The following is a 13,450-nucleotide window of genomic DNA, read 5'->3' on the forward strand; positions in this document are numbered from 1 at the left end:
TGGACCCATCAGTGCCTTGCGACCTGGCTAGCTGCCATGCGCTCTGCAGGCTGTTTGCACAGGATTGCACCCCTCTGGGTCGGAAGGTCACAGCCCCAGGGGAGAAAAGGGGAGTTGGCTTGGCGCCAGAACATTTCCCTGGGCCATAGAGTTCAGGAGGTGCAATGCCTCTCCATAAAGAACAACAGGCTGTGGGGGGGGGGACACTGCATCCTGGGATGCTGGAGGACTGTAACTTGGGAAGTGGCCACACATGAATAGAACAAGCACTGGGTAACCTGGATAAACCTGCCCTGAAGTGGCATAACTTTAAGCCACCTGAAGCATGCTTAAAACTCATTTTAGGTGTTAATGTGGGGACAATCCCATGGGTTAAGAACTCCAGGGGCTGTTTAAAACTAACATATAACAAGCCTCTTGGAGAGATCTGGTATTCAGCACTTACTATGTCCTTTAAGGACACAAATATCTGATCCAGAGCATCCAGACAAGTCTATCTATCCTGGGGTGCTGCAGCCTGCATCCATTTCTGTTGATCAAGCAGCTACCAGAAAATCCTGTTCCCATCTGGCTTTCAAAGGCATAGGTATTATTTTCCACAGTTTTGAATGTATTATTGTATATACTATTTGGCATAATACTAATGTGCTAAATGTTCTCCCAGCCTGGTTACTGTTGATGGAAAGTCCTAAAGATACAGAATTGTAGAAATACGTGTTGATGAAACAACTTTAAAGAGTATCAGCTCTAGTGTACAACACAACTTATATTGATACCTACAGCCAGGCAGGAACATGCCAAAGAAGAATTAGGGGAAGAACAAAAATAATTTCAAAGAAGAAGAGCGTGCAGTAAAAATGTAAAATCAATAACAAAGAGACAAGGAGGAAAGACACATACCTGTGAGATGAGGAGCTGGCAGGCTGCAAGTTCCCTCTCACTGGCATTCATCTTCCTGTTGGAGTCTATTTGGGCACTCTCCAGTTGCTTGCTCCGGTTTACCAGTGATTTAACCTCAGACTTCATTTTGCTGATGTAGAGCCGTGCCATGGTGAACTCCTCCTCAATTACCCCATTCACATCTGCTAACTAAACAACACCAAGGGAAGCACTGCTTATTAAATGGTTATAAAACAAAAAAACAGTGCAAAGGGCCCAGAGTGATGAATCAGATGTCTAGAGTTATGTGCTGGGATGGGATGGGCTCCACCTTTCCCCTAAAGGTAAGCGTGTGTTCTCTTCTAGGTTGGCGGACCTCCTCCGGCGGGCTTTAAACTAGGCTCGTCGGGGGAAGGGGAAGATGAGGGCGGAGGAAACATCAGACTGCCAGACCAAACAGCACCCACAACTACAGCCCAGGCCAGCCCAATGAGCGAAGCAAATAAACAGGTAAGAGATAGGGGCCAGGGTAACGCTGGGACTAGGGGGTCAGCACACACATCCACAGGAGGCCTCAAATGCCTCTACACAAATGCTCGTAGTATGGGTAACAAGCAGGAGGAACTCGCCCTCCTCCTAGCTGTCACCAGCCCGGACATAGTGGGGATTCCGGAAACGTGGTGGGACGCAACGCATGATTGGGCAGTGAATGTCAAGGGCTATAGGCTGTACAGGAGGGACAGGATAGGAAAGAGAGGTGGGGGCGTGGCGCTCTATATTAAGGAGGAATACACATCTTCGACAATTAGCAGGGAGTCAGGGGAGGGGCACTCTGAAGTGCTTTGGGTTAGAGTACAAGGCAGTTGAGGGGAAAGAGACTTAATGGTGGGGGTCTACTACAGACCTCCCAACCAGGGAGAAGAGCTTGACCAGGAATTCTTGGGTCAGCTCAAGAGGTAGTGAAGGCTAAGGATGTGGTAGTCATGGGGCACCTGAACTTCCCGGACATCTGCTGGGAAGAGCAGTCAGCCAGGTCTGAACACTCACGTAGGTTCTTGGCCAGAGTGCACGACCTCCATCTAACCCAGGAGGTGCACAGCCCCACCAGGGGAGATGCCTTGTTGGACATAGTGCTGGCCACGGGTGATGACCTGGTGAGGGGGCTGCGGGTGCTCGACCACCTGGGTGACAGCGATCATCGCCTGCTGGAATTCACCATCCAGCGTAAGGTGGCAAAGGCATGCAGTAAGGCAGCAGCCCTAGATTTTAGGAGGGCAAACTTCAACGAGCTAAGGAGGATAGTTGGAGAAGTGCTGAGGTCCTGGAGGGGAGGGGAGCCAGGTGTCCAAGGAGAGTGGTCACTCCTTATGGAGACGATCCTCCAAGCCCAAAGGAAGGTAATCCCAACGAGGATCAAAGGGAGCAGGAGAGCACACAAGCCCCCGTGGCTCACCAAAAGCATCCAGGAATGTCTCCTTGCTAAAAGGGAGGCGTACACCCAATGGAAAGAAGGGGACATCACCAGGGATGACTATACTGCAGTTGCTCAGGGATGTAGGGGGGCAGTCAGGAAGGTCAAGGCAGAGATGGAACTAGGACTAGCTTCCCAGATTAAGGACAATAAGAAGTCCTTTTTTAAATACACAGGGGGTAAAAAGAAGGTCCCGGGTAATGTGGGGCCCTTGCAGGACAACATGGGTAACTTGGTCGTCACACCAGACGGCAAAGCTAACATGTTTAACTATTTCTTTGCCTCCATCTTCCTAAGTAGGGACCAGAACAGCCACCACCCTGCTGGGCCCCCTCCCCCCCGGGACCCGGGGGAGGCACACCTGGGCCACGGGTTAGTGAGGATTTAGTTAGGGAGCTTCTGGAGGGGTTGGACATATTCAAGTCAGCCGGTCCGGACGATCTCCACCCTAGAGTTCTAAAGGAACTGGCCAAGGTCATTGCAAGTCCCCTGGCACAGCTTTACGAGCACTCGTGGTGCTCTGGTGAGGTACCAGAGGACTGGAAGAGGGCCAACGTGGTCCCCATCTTCAAAAAAGGCAGGAAGGAGGACCTGGGAAACTATAGGCCGATTAGTTTCACCTCAATCCTAGGCAAGCTGTTCGAGAAAATTATGCTGGCACACATCCAGGAGGGGCCAGCAGGAGACTGCATGCTTAGGGGCAACCAACACGGGTTCATCAGTGGCAGGTCCTATCAAACCAACCTGGTGGCCTTCTATGATCAGATTACCAGATCATTAGATGCAGGCGTAGCAGTGGATATAATCTTCCTGGACTTCCGGAAGGCTTTCGACACTGTCTCTCACCCCGTTCTCATTAAGAAACTGGGGGGCTGTGGTGTAGACACCCACACAGTCAAGTGGGTCGCCAACTGGCTGGAGGGCTGCACCCAGAGGGTGGTAGTGGATGGGTCCTTCTCAACCTGGAAGGACGTAGGCAGTGGGGTTCCGCAGGGCTCGGTCCTCGGGCCTGCACTGTTCAACATCTTCATCAGTGATTTGGACGAGGGGGTAAAAAGCACCCTGTTCAAATTTGCTGATGACAATAAGATGTTGGGGGATGTGGGCACGCTGGAAGGATGCAACAGGCTACAATCAGACCTAGACAAGTTACAAGGGTGGGCGGACAAGAATAGGATGGGTTTCAACACAGACAAGTGCAAGGTGATGCACCTCGGGAGGAACAACCGGCACCATACCTACAAGTTAGGGAACTCCCCTCTTGTCAGCATGGAGGTGGAAAAGGATCTTAGGATCATCACTGACTCCAAGATGAACATGGGCCGGCAGTGTGGGGAGGCAGTAAGGAAGGCTAACCGCACCTTGTCATGCATCCACAGATGCATCTCGAGCAGGTCCAAGGAGGTGATCCTCCCCCTCTATGCGGCACTGGTCAGGCCGCAGTTGGAGTACTGCGTCCAGTTCTGGGCGCCGCACTTCAAGAGGGATGTGGACAGCATGGAGAGGGTCCAGAGGAGGGCCACTCGTATGATCAGGGGACAACAGGGCAGGCCCTATGAGAAGAGGCTACGGGACCTGAACCTGTTCAGCCTCCAAAAGAGAAGGCTGAGGGGGGATCTTGTGGCCTGTTATAAACTAGTCAGGGGGGATCAGCAGGCATTGGGGGAGTCACTGTTCCCCTGAGCACCGCCAGGAGTGACCAGGAATAACAATCACAAGCTGGCAGAGGGTAAGTTTAGGTTAGATATCAGGAGGCGCTACTTCACGGTCAGGGCGGCTAGGGTCTGGAACCAACTTCCAAGAGCAGTGGTGCAGGCTCCTACCCTGGGGGTGTTTAAGAGGAGGTTAGATGAACATCTTGCTGGGGTCGTTTGACCCCAGTATTCTTTCCTGCCATGGCAGGGGGTCGGACTAGATGATCTGCTCAGGTCCCTTCCAACCCTAGAAACTATGAAACTATGACACATACCAGAACTCAAATGATAGATTTAACAGTTTGGAGTTTTTCATATCCACAACCTGAAATGCTGAATCGCTCAAGTTCTCAGACTCTTGACTGACAAAAAGGAGTACCCAACAATTAAGCCCCATACTCTGGTTACAACCCATTTATTTGCAGGCTCAACATCAGGGATCCAGGTTTTCGTTTGCTGCAGAAAAATGTGGAAGGTCTCCTTTAAAGAGGGTTGGGCTAGGGATTAGGGGCTGTTCGGGGTGTGTGTGTGTGTGTGCACGTGTGCATGGGGGGGAATAGGGGTGCGTGCTGGCCCTGAGGAAAGGAGTCCAGGTGGGCGGGGGGGGGGGGGCTGAGGCAGTGCTCAGTGCCACCAGCAAGCCCAGCTCCCCAGCAGAGGAAGAGGGCAGGAGGGTGGGGGTCCTTCAGGGGCAGCAGGGAGCTTCGTGGCACAGGCAGTGGCCGGGACAACACACACTGCCCTACACCACCAGCTGCAGCTGGGGCTGGGGCATGGTGGGAAGGATCAGCATAGCAGCGTGAAGCCCTGGCCCGGGACATGCTGTGGGCACCTAAACGAGGAGGAGGAGCTCCAAGCAGTCTGTTTGGCCCGTCAGAGCTGCGGTGGCTCCTGCTTGTGCAGGCGGTGGCAGAGCAAGTCTAGCCCCAGCGCAGGCTGGAGGGAGGAGGAGAGGATGCCTATGGCCCTGGGCTGGAGCTCCTGTGCTGTGCTATGCAGCCTGGCCATGGCCCTCCCTTATGTGGGCATCTCCTGGCTTCATGTGGCCACCTCTGCCACTAAGCACATGGGCAGTGGTCCCCAGTTGCCTGGCCATGCAGCTCCCCACCACCCCCAAAGGATCCCCACCTCTGTCCCCTGTTGGAGTCCTTTGAGTTCACGTGAGGCCAAGAGGGGCTGGGGGCAGCTGAGGGCCCCCTCCGGCAGGGCTGCGGGCTGAGGGTTGGGAGTGAGGGGCACCAGAAGGGCCAGGGGACTGTGGGTCAGGAGTGAGGAGCACCAGCAGGTCTGGGGAAGCTGTGCTTTGGGAGTGTGAAGCATCAGCATATCAGGGCTGCTCAGTGCCACAAAACAGCAGAAGGGACAGGCACAGCTGGACCTGTGTCCTGGTGAATGAAGAAAGCATGGGAAGCTCTGATTTTTCATGATTAAAAAACCAAAATCAAATGCCAAAATATATAGGTATTTAGGATTTCTTTTATTATAATGACTGAGGCGCTGGTAGGCTTCCAAAATTATTAAAATTGTAAATATATCAATAAAATACCGTGTTCAACTTATCCCTGTAAATATAGTAGCATTTCATTTTAATTGTAGGAAAATGTGGATTTTGGGGGGTTTTAATAAGGGAATTTGGGACTTTAAACAGAGAAAACCAGGATCCCTGCTCAACACTGAAGCTGAGAATGATTAAGAGCACCAGATTTAATTGCAATGACCTGTTTTAGAGGCGCTTTCCTATGATATTATGATATTAGAACAACAGTGAACCTTCCCTTCTTTAATGAAGCCAAAGGCAAGCTTATCCATAGCATTCATGGGGGGGGAAACCCACCTTTATGAACCATTCTCCATCTGAGGCCACTGGCAAGTGACAGCTTTGGCCTACAATTCTCACCTGAAAAGAAGTATATAAACCCCTTTTCTTCAAGTATGTATACTTCTAGGTAGGCACTTTTCTTCCCTATCTGTTCCAAGACTGTGCTGTATTCTTTTCTATATCTCCCTCGATTCTCTTTCTGATTCCCCTTCAGCTACCCACTGGCAAGCAATACAGACTATGCAAGGGCAAATATGTGGGTCACAGCATCTCAAAGGGCTTCACATTCCTCTCAGCATGGCCACTGAGAGGCTAAGCCCTTCCAATACCTTCTCACAAGAGCATAAAGAGGTCACCTGCCTCCAAAATCCAACTCATTCTGAAATTAAGACACATTCTGGAGAAGCTACTAATTACCTCCTGGCTGAACTTCATAGTCTGTATCATTTTAAAGGTCCCTTCAGTTGTGCCTTATTTGACCTGAAAGCTGTTGTGTAAAGCCTTAGTATCTTACTTGATATAAAACCCTGAACAAAACGATAGGCTTTTATTTCCAAATACTTCTCTCTGAAAACTTCCTCTATAGTGTGGCCACCAGGGGTTGCTGTAACATCTAAATGAAAGATTCACTCTTATGCTAATACCACATTAAAAAGCATCCAAATAAAATCACACTAACTTGGGCAGAGTTCCCTCTGGCCTTGTATAAACCCTCTGAATATGAGGCTTATTGGTGGCTTGCATCAGCCACCAAGTGGAATGCAGTTTGTTGATTTAAAATATTGTCCTTTTAAAACACTGGCACATATTTGAAAGCACCCGAGGGTTGCTGGGATTATCACAGAAGTTAACAGCAATTGCCAACGTACATTCAGAACCTGGGGAATCTAATACACAGCAGAATTCCAGAAACCCTGTTTTCTCACTGTGTGTTAACCAAAGCATCCCTTATCCTGCATGGACTTTCATTCCCTTTCACAGTTTAGAACATCAAACTGTTCATGGGCATGGAAATACAGAGACGTTATGTGTCCTAAGAAACATACTGCCAAATGGAACGGACCAGGGTGCTCGCGAATTCCACAGAGTTTAGCAGGACATAATGGTGCTCAACAAGTCAGAACCAGTCCCAGGAGCAAATCATAGACAGGGTATTCAGCTGGATGTGCTTTTTAGTTTTTGAGGCATGGAAAGAGTTTCGAAAAGTAAGACAACATATCCAATATTCAAAAGTGAAGCCAAAAAGGAGAAAATTCACTGGCAAGGACATGTTACAGGGTAAATACAATATTCAAAACTCCCTGGAAATAGTGAGTCTTAAGCAAACTCACCACGATGTTCTACCAACATTTAATTTCAAACAGGCAAACAGAAAACTTTTGCAATCAGTGCTGTTGGGGAAGCTGCAAGGCCATGCAATCAACTAAAATGAACAGTTTACTTAATTGATACACAGTTTAGCCAACAGCATTAAAATACATTTCCCACTAGTTGGAATTTACTTCAGCTGCAGGTAAAGGAAGCATAGGTGGAAAGCTGGGCCCCTATCTGCATTCAGCAGAGCAAGCCAGCAGGCAAATACCAAAGCACTGATTAGTTGAAGTTTTCAGGTATCACCAGAAACATTATATCCAGGTTTCTCCAAGGCAGTGGCAATTGTTAATTCTCACTTTTGTACACCAAAGGAGAGGGAATCATTTGCAGATCTGTCTCTATCCCTGACTATTGGCTCATGAAACTGTCTTGCAGACATTTATGTGGTGACCGGCACAATTCAACAGCACTGGAAGGTGACAGCCTTAAGCCTGTGCCACTTATTACCTATAAGCTAGTGATCAATTTGGTCTTCATTGTTTCTGTGAAAAGCCGTTGTACAGATAAGCATTTTTCCTTCACCTGCCTCTGTCCTGATCTGCTGGAGAGTTGTTAAAACAAATATTTCATGAATATAAATGTTCCTCATTATAGATTTTGCCAAGCTGCATGTCGTTTTATGGTTTAGACAAATGTATACTAAGAAAAAATAAAACATTTTACATTTGGTGTTCCAAATAGGCATAACATTTTCATTTCAGAGGTAAAAGGCTTAGAGTTTGATGCGCTACAACAACCTTTACATTTTTACAAACCAAAAGTACTACAAAAAAGATGGCTTACCGTTTTCACATCATTGGTACCAATGATTCCCCCAATCTCTCCCAGATCTTTAAGCAGCAAGTTCAATATTTCCGTAGCTCTTTTTTTCTGATGATTGCTCAGTTCCTGCAACTGACCCAGCTCTTTCTGGGTGGCGGTCAAAGCCGTCTGGAAAAGATCGAGGGACAAAGTTACCCTCCTGTCCTCCAATTCCTATCAAACCAAACAACAGATACCATTTCCAAAAACTGATAACTGATTCTCAAAGTAGAAGGCACCTACCCATGCCACTTTTCTTACTTCAACAGCCAAAACAGGTTTTGACTGTTACATTCATGTCTCCCCGTAAGCAGTAACATAACTGTCATGTCATTTTCCCCTGCTTCAGCAATGTTCGAGTGTCATTCCTTGGGTGCAGGCTGTCCAATTATGACTTTCAGATTACAAGATAATTTCTTTTAACCTTACCAAAACTCATGTAGAGTGCGACAGCCACATTTCATATGATTAAACATATTCTTACCTTTCGTCTTGAAGCATAGAATTCCTTTATATAATCCTTTTTTAAAAGACAGATCTTACTTCTTTGCTAACAAGGTCGCTTTAAGTTTTTTAAGTACATTAATCTAATTAAAATGAGCCTCGTTAGTGTTATACATATCCAAGAATATTAATCAGGGTGACAGGTGTGCATCTATTTATATGCATGACAGGCAGCATTATGTATAACATATATATAATTATCAGAGTTCTTCTTTCCATAATGTTTTCTTACAATATTTTTGCCGTACTGAATTGGATAGAGAAAAATCTCATCCTTGCGCTAAGTACCATGAAGGCAGACATGAGAACAATAACATCCTTTTGCCAACAGGATTCACAAATAAGGATATATCAAGAGCTAATAAGCCTACTCATCTCCCTTTCAGATAGGATTCTTTTCTTCAGGACTGTTACTTAGGCAGAAAGGACTTGGTAAGAGCCAAATGTATTTCTTTATTTCAACTGTCTCATTCCACCCCACCTCCCTTCAGGTCCTCAGTACATAGTCCAGAGAAAACTACATGGATGCGATTTATATAGTGTGGCCTGTCATGCATCCAAACAACACTATGGGAAAATTAACTTTAGTATTTAATTTTTTTAAGGATCTTTAGGACCTGTCCTTTTATCTATTACCAAACAACTCACAGTGATACTGACTAGCAAATACAGACTTCCTTTTATAAAATGTTTCTCTTTACATTTAAGATGACACTTCCCTCAATGCATTTTTTCACTGCATTTATACAGCAGTACCTTCTATCTAACTGCCCCTCCGTATCCCCTATGTACTCAGCAGACTGTTAATACACCTTACAGTAAATAGTATAGGAAAACAAACAATGAATGCTCTAATAGTAAATCTATTAAATGTAATATTAATCCAACATTGAACATGTTAGTACCACAAAATCAATATGATACTATTGATTATAAATGAAGAAAAATTGGAGTGAGACTATGACCCAAGCTGACTCGAGTTACAGCTGCTCCAGCATCTATCCAGCTAAAAACAAATCTAAACTTGGAGTTGTTGTAAACTGGCTAAGCTAGACCTGATTCATTCTGATTACATCCAAGGAGTCTAACTATGCATTGCAGAGAAAGAAATTAAGAGGTGAATGATTACAGTGAGGTTGTGATAATATTTGCACTCTTGAATCATTCCCCAATGCCAATGTTATCTCCAGTCCCGCAGAGAACTCGGGGAAAGAAAGATCTGTGTTATATTCAGATGGTAAATGTCAAAATTCTGATTATTCCAAACTCTGTGAGGGAGGAGAGAAGAAAGGTTTTCACCAGCCTGTAGTAACAGTAGCTCTGCAATCCAGAGCACACGAACACAGTGGATAAGCAAAGAGAGCAAGTGGCAAGCAGCATAAGATTTTCTCCCTCCGAAAAACTCCACACACTTACTGAGTGAGGAGTTCAGTAATTTAAAATAACATTATACTCAGGCTTTGATCCTACAACTTACCGTTCCTTTTTTACATGTTCTATGCAAGGAGTGTGGTCACCATAACAAAAGCTATTACTGGTTGTAATTGTGACAGAGTATGGGAACTGTAATTAAGACAGACCTTCATTTCTCTAGTCAATTTTTTAATAAAAACTAGGAAAACACTTCACCACAGCCTTCAAAAAAAGGTTTACAGATTGGTGCTGCTAGCAAGTATCTGGGACACCTCCAAAACCTTTACATATACCCACTGGAATTATTTTTTGATCAAACAAAAAACTGCATGAAAAAAAGAGGAATAATCAGGAATATATATGCCTACTGTTTTTTGTGTCAGTTCATCAGCTAGCTGCTCATTGGCTCGGGTCTTGTCCTCTACTTCCTGTGATTTCTGATCATAATTGACAGCTAGTTCCTCCAGGGCCTGAAGGACCTCTTTCACCTCATCTTTTGCTGCCTCATTCTCAATCTGAAGACGAGTGAGTTCCTCTTGGATCTTCTCGTAATCTCTCCTAGTGGATGCCAAAAGCTGAAAACAGATGGCAGATATCACGGGTGTGCTCCAAGAACTAGTTTGAAAGGTTTTCAACAATGCAAAGAGCAGCAGGTGATTGCAGGAGAGAGAATAAATCTTGCCATTCTACCAGAAATAATATCAATATCAATGTACATGTAGCTCTGAAGCAAACGAACAAAAAAGCTCCCAACCTTATAGAAAAGAAAGCTTAATCAAATCCTATTATGTCCAAGATTGAAGCAGAGAAGCTTAGTTGGAGAAATGTTATAGCTCCAAATGCCTTTTTTCTGCCCTCAATCTAATTCTCCAACTTGGGCAAAGAACTGAAATGTCAGAGTCAAAACTCTGAAATGAACGGTGTCAAAAAGCTGTCTAAAATAGCTTGGGACATCTTGTGGCATTTTGTTACGGGGAATATTTCAATACGCAAACGTGTGATGATCCTTTTAATCTGAGATTTGAAAGATGAAAACTTAGGCAGGTATCTTATTAAAATATTGCTCCTTTTTACAGAAATAAATTTTAAATAACAAGAAGTACTTGATTAACTATATGAGTACAGATTTGACAGACTTATGACAGTTTCCAAATTCCCTACAAAAATGCATTTAATTCACTTTATTCTCCATTAAGAGATACGGTCAGGTTTACAACATGGTCCATTTTATAGACTTCCTTTTACTCCTACACCCCATCTCAAGAAAATAAAGGAAAATTAAGAATTCTTCAGAAGTCAGATTTCATACACTTTTCACAGGAAGACCTTCAAGTTACATTATCCATAAGAGAACTGTGTCAAAATAAAACAGAAACAAAAACTGAAATGCATCTCCCAACACTTGTCTCTAATGTTACACTTTTAGAAAGTGACACACTTATATCAGAACGTGCATTTTTTAAAACATAAGGCAAAAAGCAGCACTGTATAAAGCCTAGGGACAAGAAATAGATTCTTGTTTAAGGGGTAACCTGATCGCAGGAGCACCACCGGAACAGAGGATCAAAGCAACAAGAATCGGAGACTCTGATAGGTGTGACTGGCCCTTCCTTCCACTGCCACTCTTTGGAGTGAAAAGAAAAAAAGGTCACCCTGACTATGAGGGTGGTCCAGCACTCCGCAGAGCAGGTTCCCTAGAGAAGTCGTAGACTCTCCATCCCTAGTAAGTTTCAAGAGCAGGTTGGACAGACACTTGGCTGGGATGGTTTAGTCAGGGATGATCCCACCCTTGAGTAGAAGACTGGACTAGATGACCTCATGAGGTCCCTTCCAGCTCTTCTTTCCCATGATGTAGTATGTAGCTAGTGCTGACTGGGCTTCCCTCTGTCACCTACCCACTCATTCTCAAGCCCGGAGAAAGTTCAGGCTGACATCAAATCCAAACCACAGACAGACATCCCTGGACACTGAAAAAGAACTTAAGAGAAGGTGAAGGTCTATTAGAAATCACATATTTCTTACAAAATCCAGTGTCCAAATCATAATTTATCTGAGGTGAATACAGTCATACAAAAATGAGGAGTTAGTGCAATCTCAGGAAGCTTGGAGCAATGTGAAAAGTTAAATCACTAACACCTCCTTATTCAAAAAATAAAGCAGACCAGAGCAATTTATGAAGCCTTTAGGCTTAGCTTAGTACACAGAGTCCTATCCCCCATGTGCTAATAAAGAAGAACCAGTTTTCCTAACAAGATTCAGAACCACTATGAAACCACTATGTAGCACTACAAATGTAGGCAAGAAAGAAATAGTTAAACAGTGGCAAAGGAGTACAAAGGGTATTATAACAGCAGGTATCCTATCTGTAACATGGCTTATATTAGCAATGAATCTGCTAGTTTAATCAGCCAGAAATAAGTGCCCTGGCTAATTATGGGGAACAGCAGTTAGACAGCCACCCTGCAGCACATATTTCAATGAGCTAATCACAAGCAGGAGCAGACAGCAGCTGGCTCATTTCTGTAGCAAAAAGCAGGTGAAGTTTACATGCACTAAGACAAAACCTTAAACATTTTGGGTTGATTCTTTCGAAGAGGAAATTACAAGATTAGTGCATTGGACTCCAGATGGCCATCCCTATCAGATAACTCAGTACAGCTTGTAAGTGATACAACACTAGCTTCAGGAATTTCAGTAATAAAGACAGCAAGGCTGAGATTAATCCAAAAATTGTCAGAGGCCACTGAAAATAGGCTCATATCCCACAAAATTCGAGCAAATGAAGAATCACAGGGAGACAAGGACTAATGATAGGACAGGAAACTCCCAAGTAATGCAAGTTCTAGAAGTAGATGGTTCCAAATAGCTCAAGAAATAAAGATTAGAAAAGAGAGCAGAAGTAAGGAACGTACAAACTGTAGAAATAGGGAATGAGTAGAAAGAAGCCAGGTTTGGAATGCAAATTAAAATTTGCAGATATTAGACCCAAAGAGCACTAGATCCTGTTTTGAAACAGTGGGAGAAGATGATTGTGAAGTGACGTATTAACTTTTAAGCTTCAGACAATAAAATTCAAGTTCCCAATAGGAAGGATGACTTATCAGTCTTATGGGGTGTGGGTGAGGGGGTTGGAGGGTAACAGAAAATGATGCTAATGGTTGGAACATCATTGCACTCCTTTTCTGTTCTAGTTAAAAGACACAATATCAATTTTTTCTAATGAACATCTCATTTGGAGTCATAAAATACCAGTGAATAAATACCACTGAATAAAAGGTAAAAAAACACTGCAAAGAGCAAAAACTGGTTTTGAAAACGGAAAATATGTGCCTCTACTACAAGCCAGTTCTGTACCTAGGGAAAATGCTTGGATGTCCTTATTTAGCAACCAGGAGAGGATAATTTTCTGAATATAGTTACAACTGTATTAGCAGCTATTACACCAAAGGAAGAGGAAAGAAGTTTATTTTTGGAGATGTATGGTCTAGCAAAAAT

The 13,450-nt window shown here is 44.6% G+C and overlaps 1 protein-coding gene across 4 annotated transcripts in view; it reads right to left on the reverse strand.

Annotated features, from left to right (window-relative positions):
• KIF5C (kinesin family member 5C) overlaps positions 1 to 13,450 on the reverse strand; it is a 164,811-nt gene that overhangs the window by 38,513 nt on the left and 112,848 nt on the right. For all 4 annotated transcript variants that reach the window (XM_090045797.1, XM_090045796.1, XM_090045799.1 and 1 more), the window contains exons 14-16: positions 10,324 to 10,530; positions 8,021 to 8,167; positions 901 to 1,089 (exon numbers count right to left, since the gene is read on the reverse strand). In XM_090045797.1, coding sequence (XP_089901923.1) covers positions 901 to 1,089; positions 8,021 to 8,167; positions 10,324 to 10,530 — 543 coding nt within the window. The remainder of the gene's footprint in view (positions 1 to 900; positions 1,090 to 8,020; positions 8,168 to 10,323; positions 10,531 to 13,450) is intronic.

The sequence above is a fragment of the Crocodylus siamensis genome, chromosome 4, assembly GCF_052110815.1.
Source record: "Crocodylus siamensis isolate JL-2025a chromosome 4, ASM5211081v1, whole genome shotgun sequence".
Classification (NCBI taxonomy): Eukaryota; Metazoa; Chordata; order Crocodylia; family Crocodylidae; genus Crocodylus; species Crocodylus siamensis.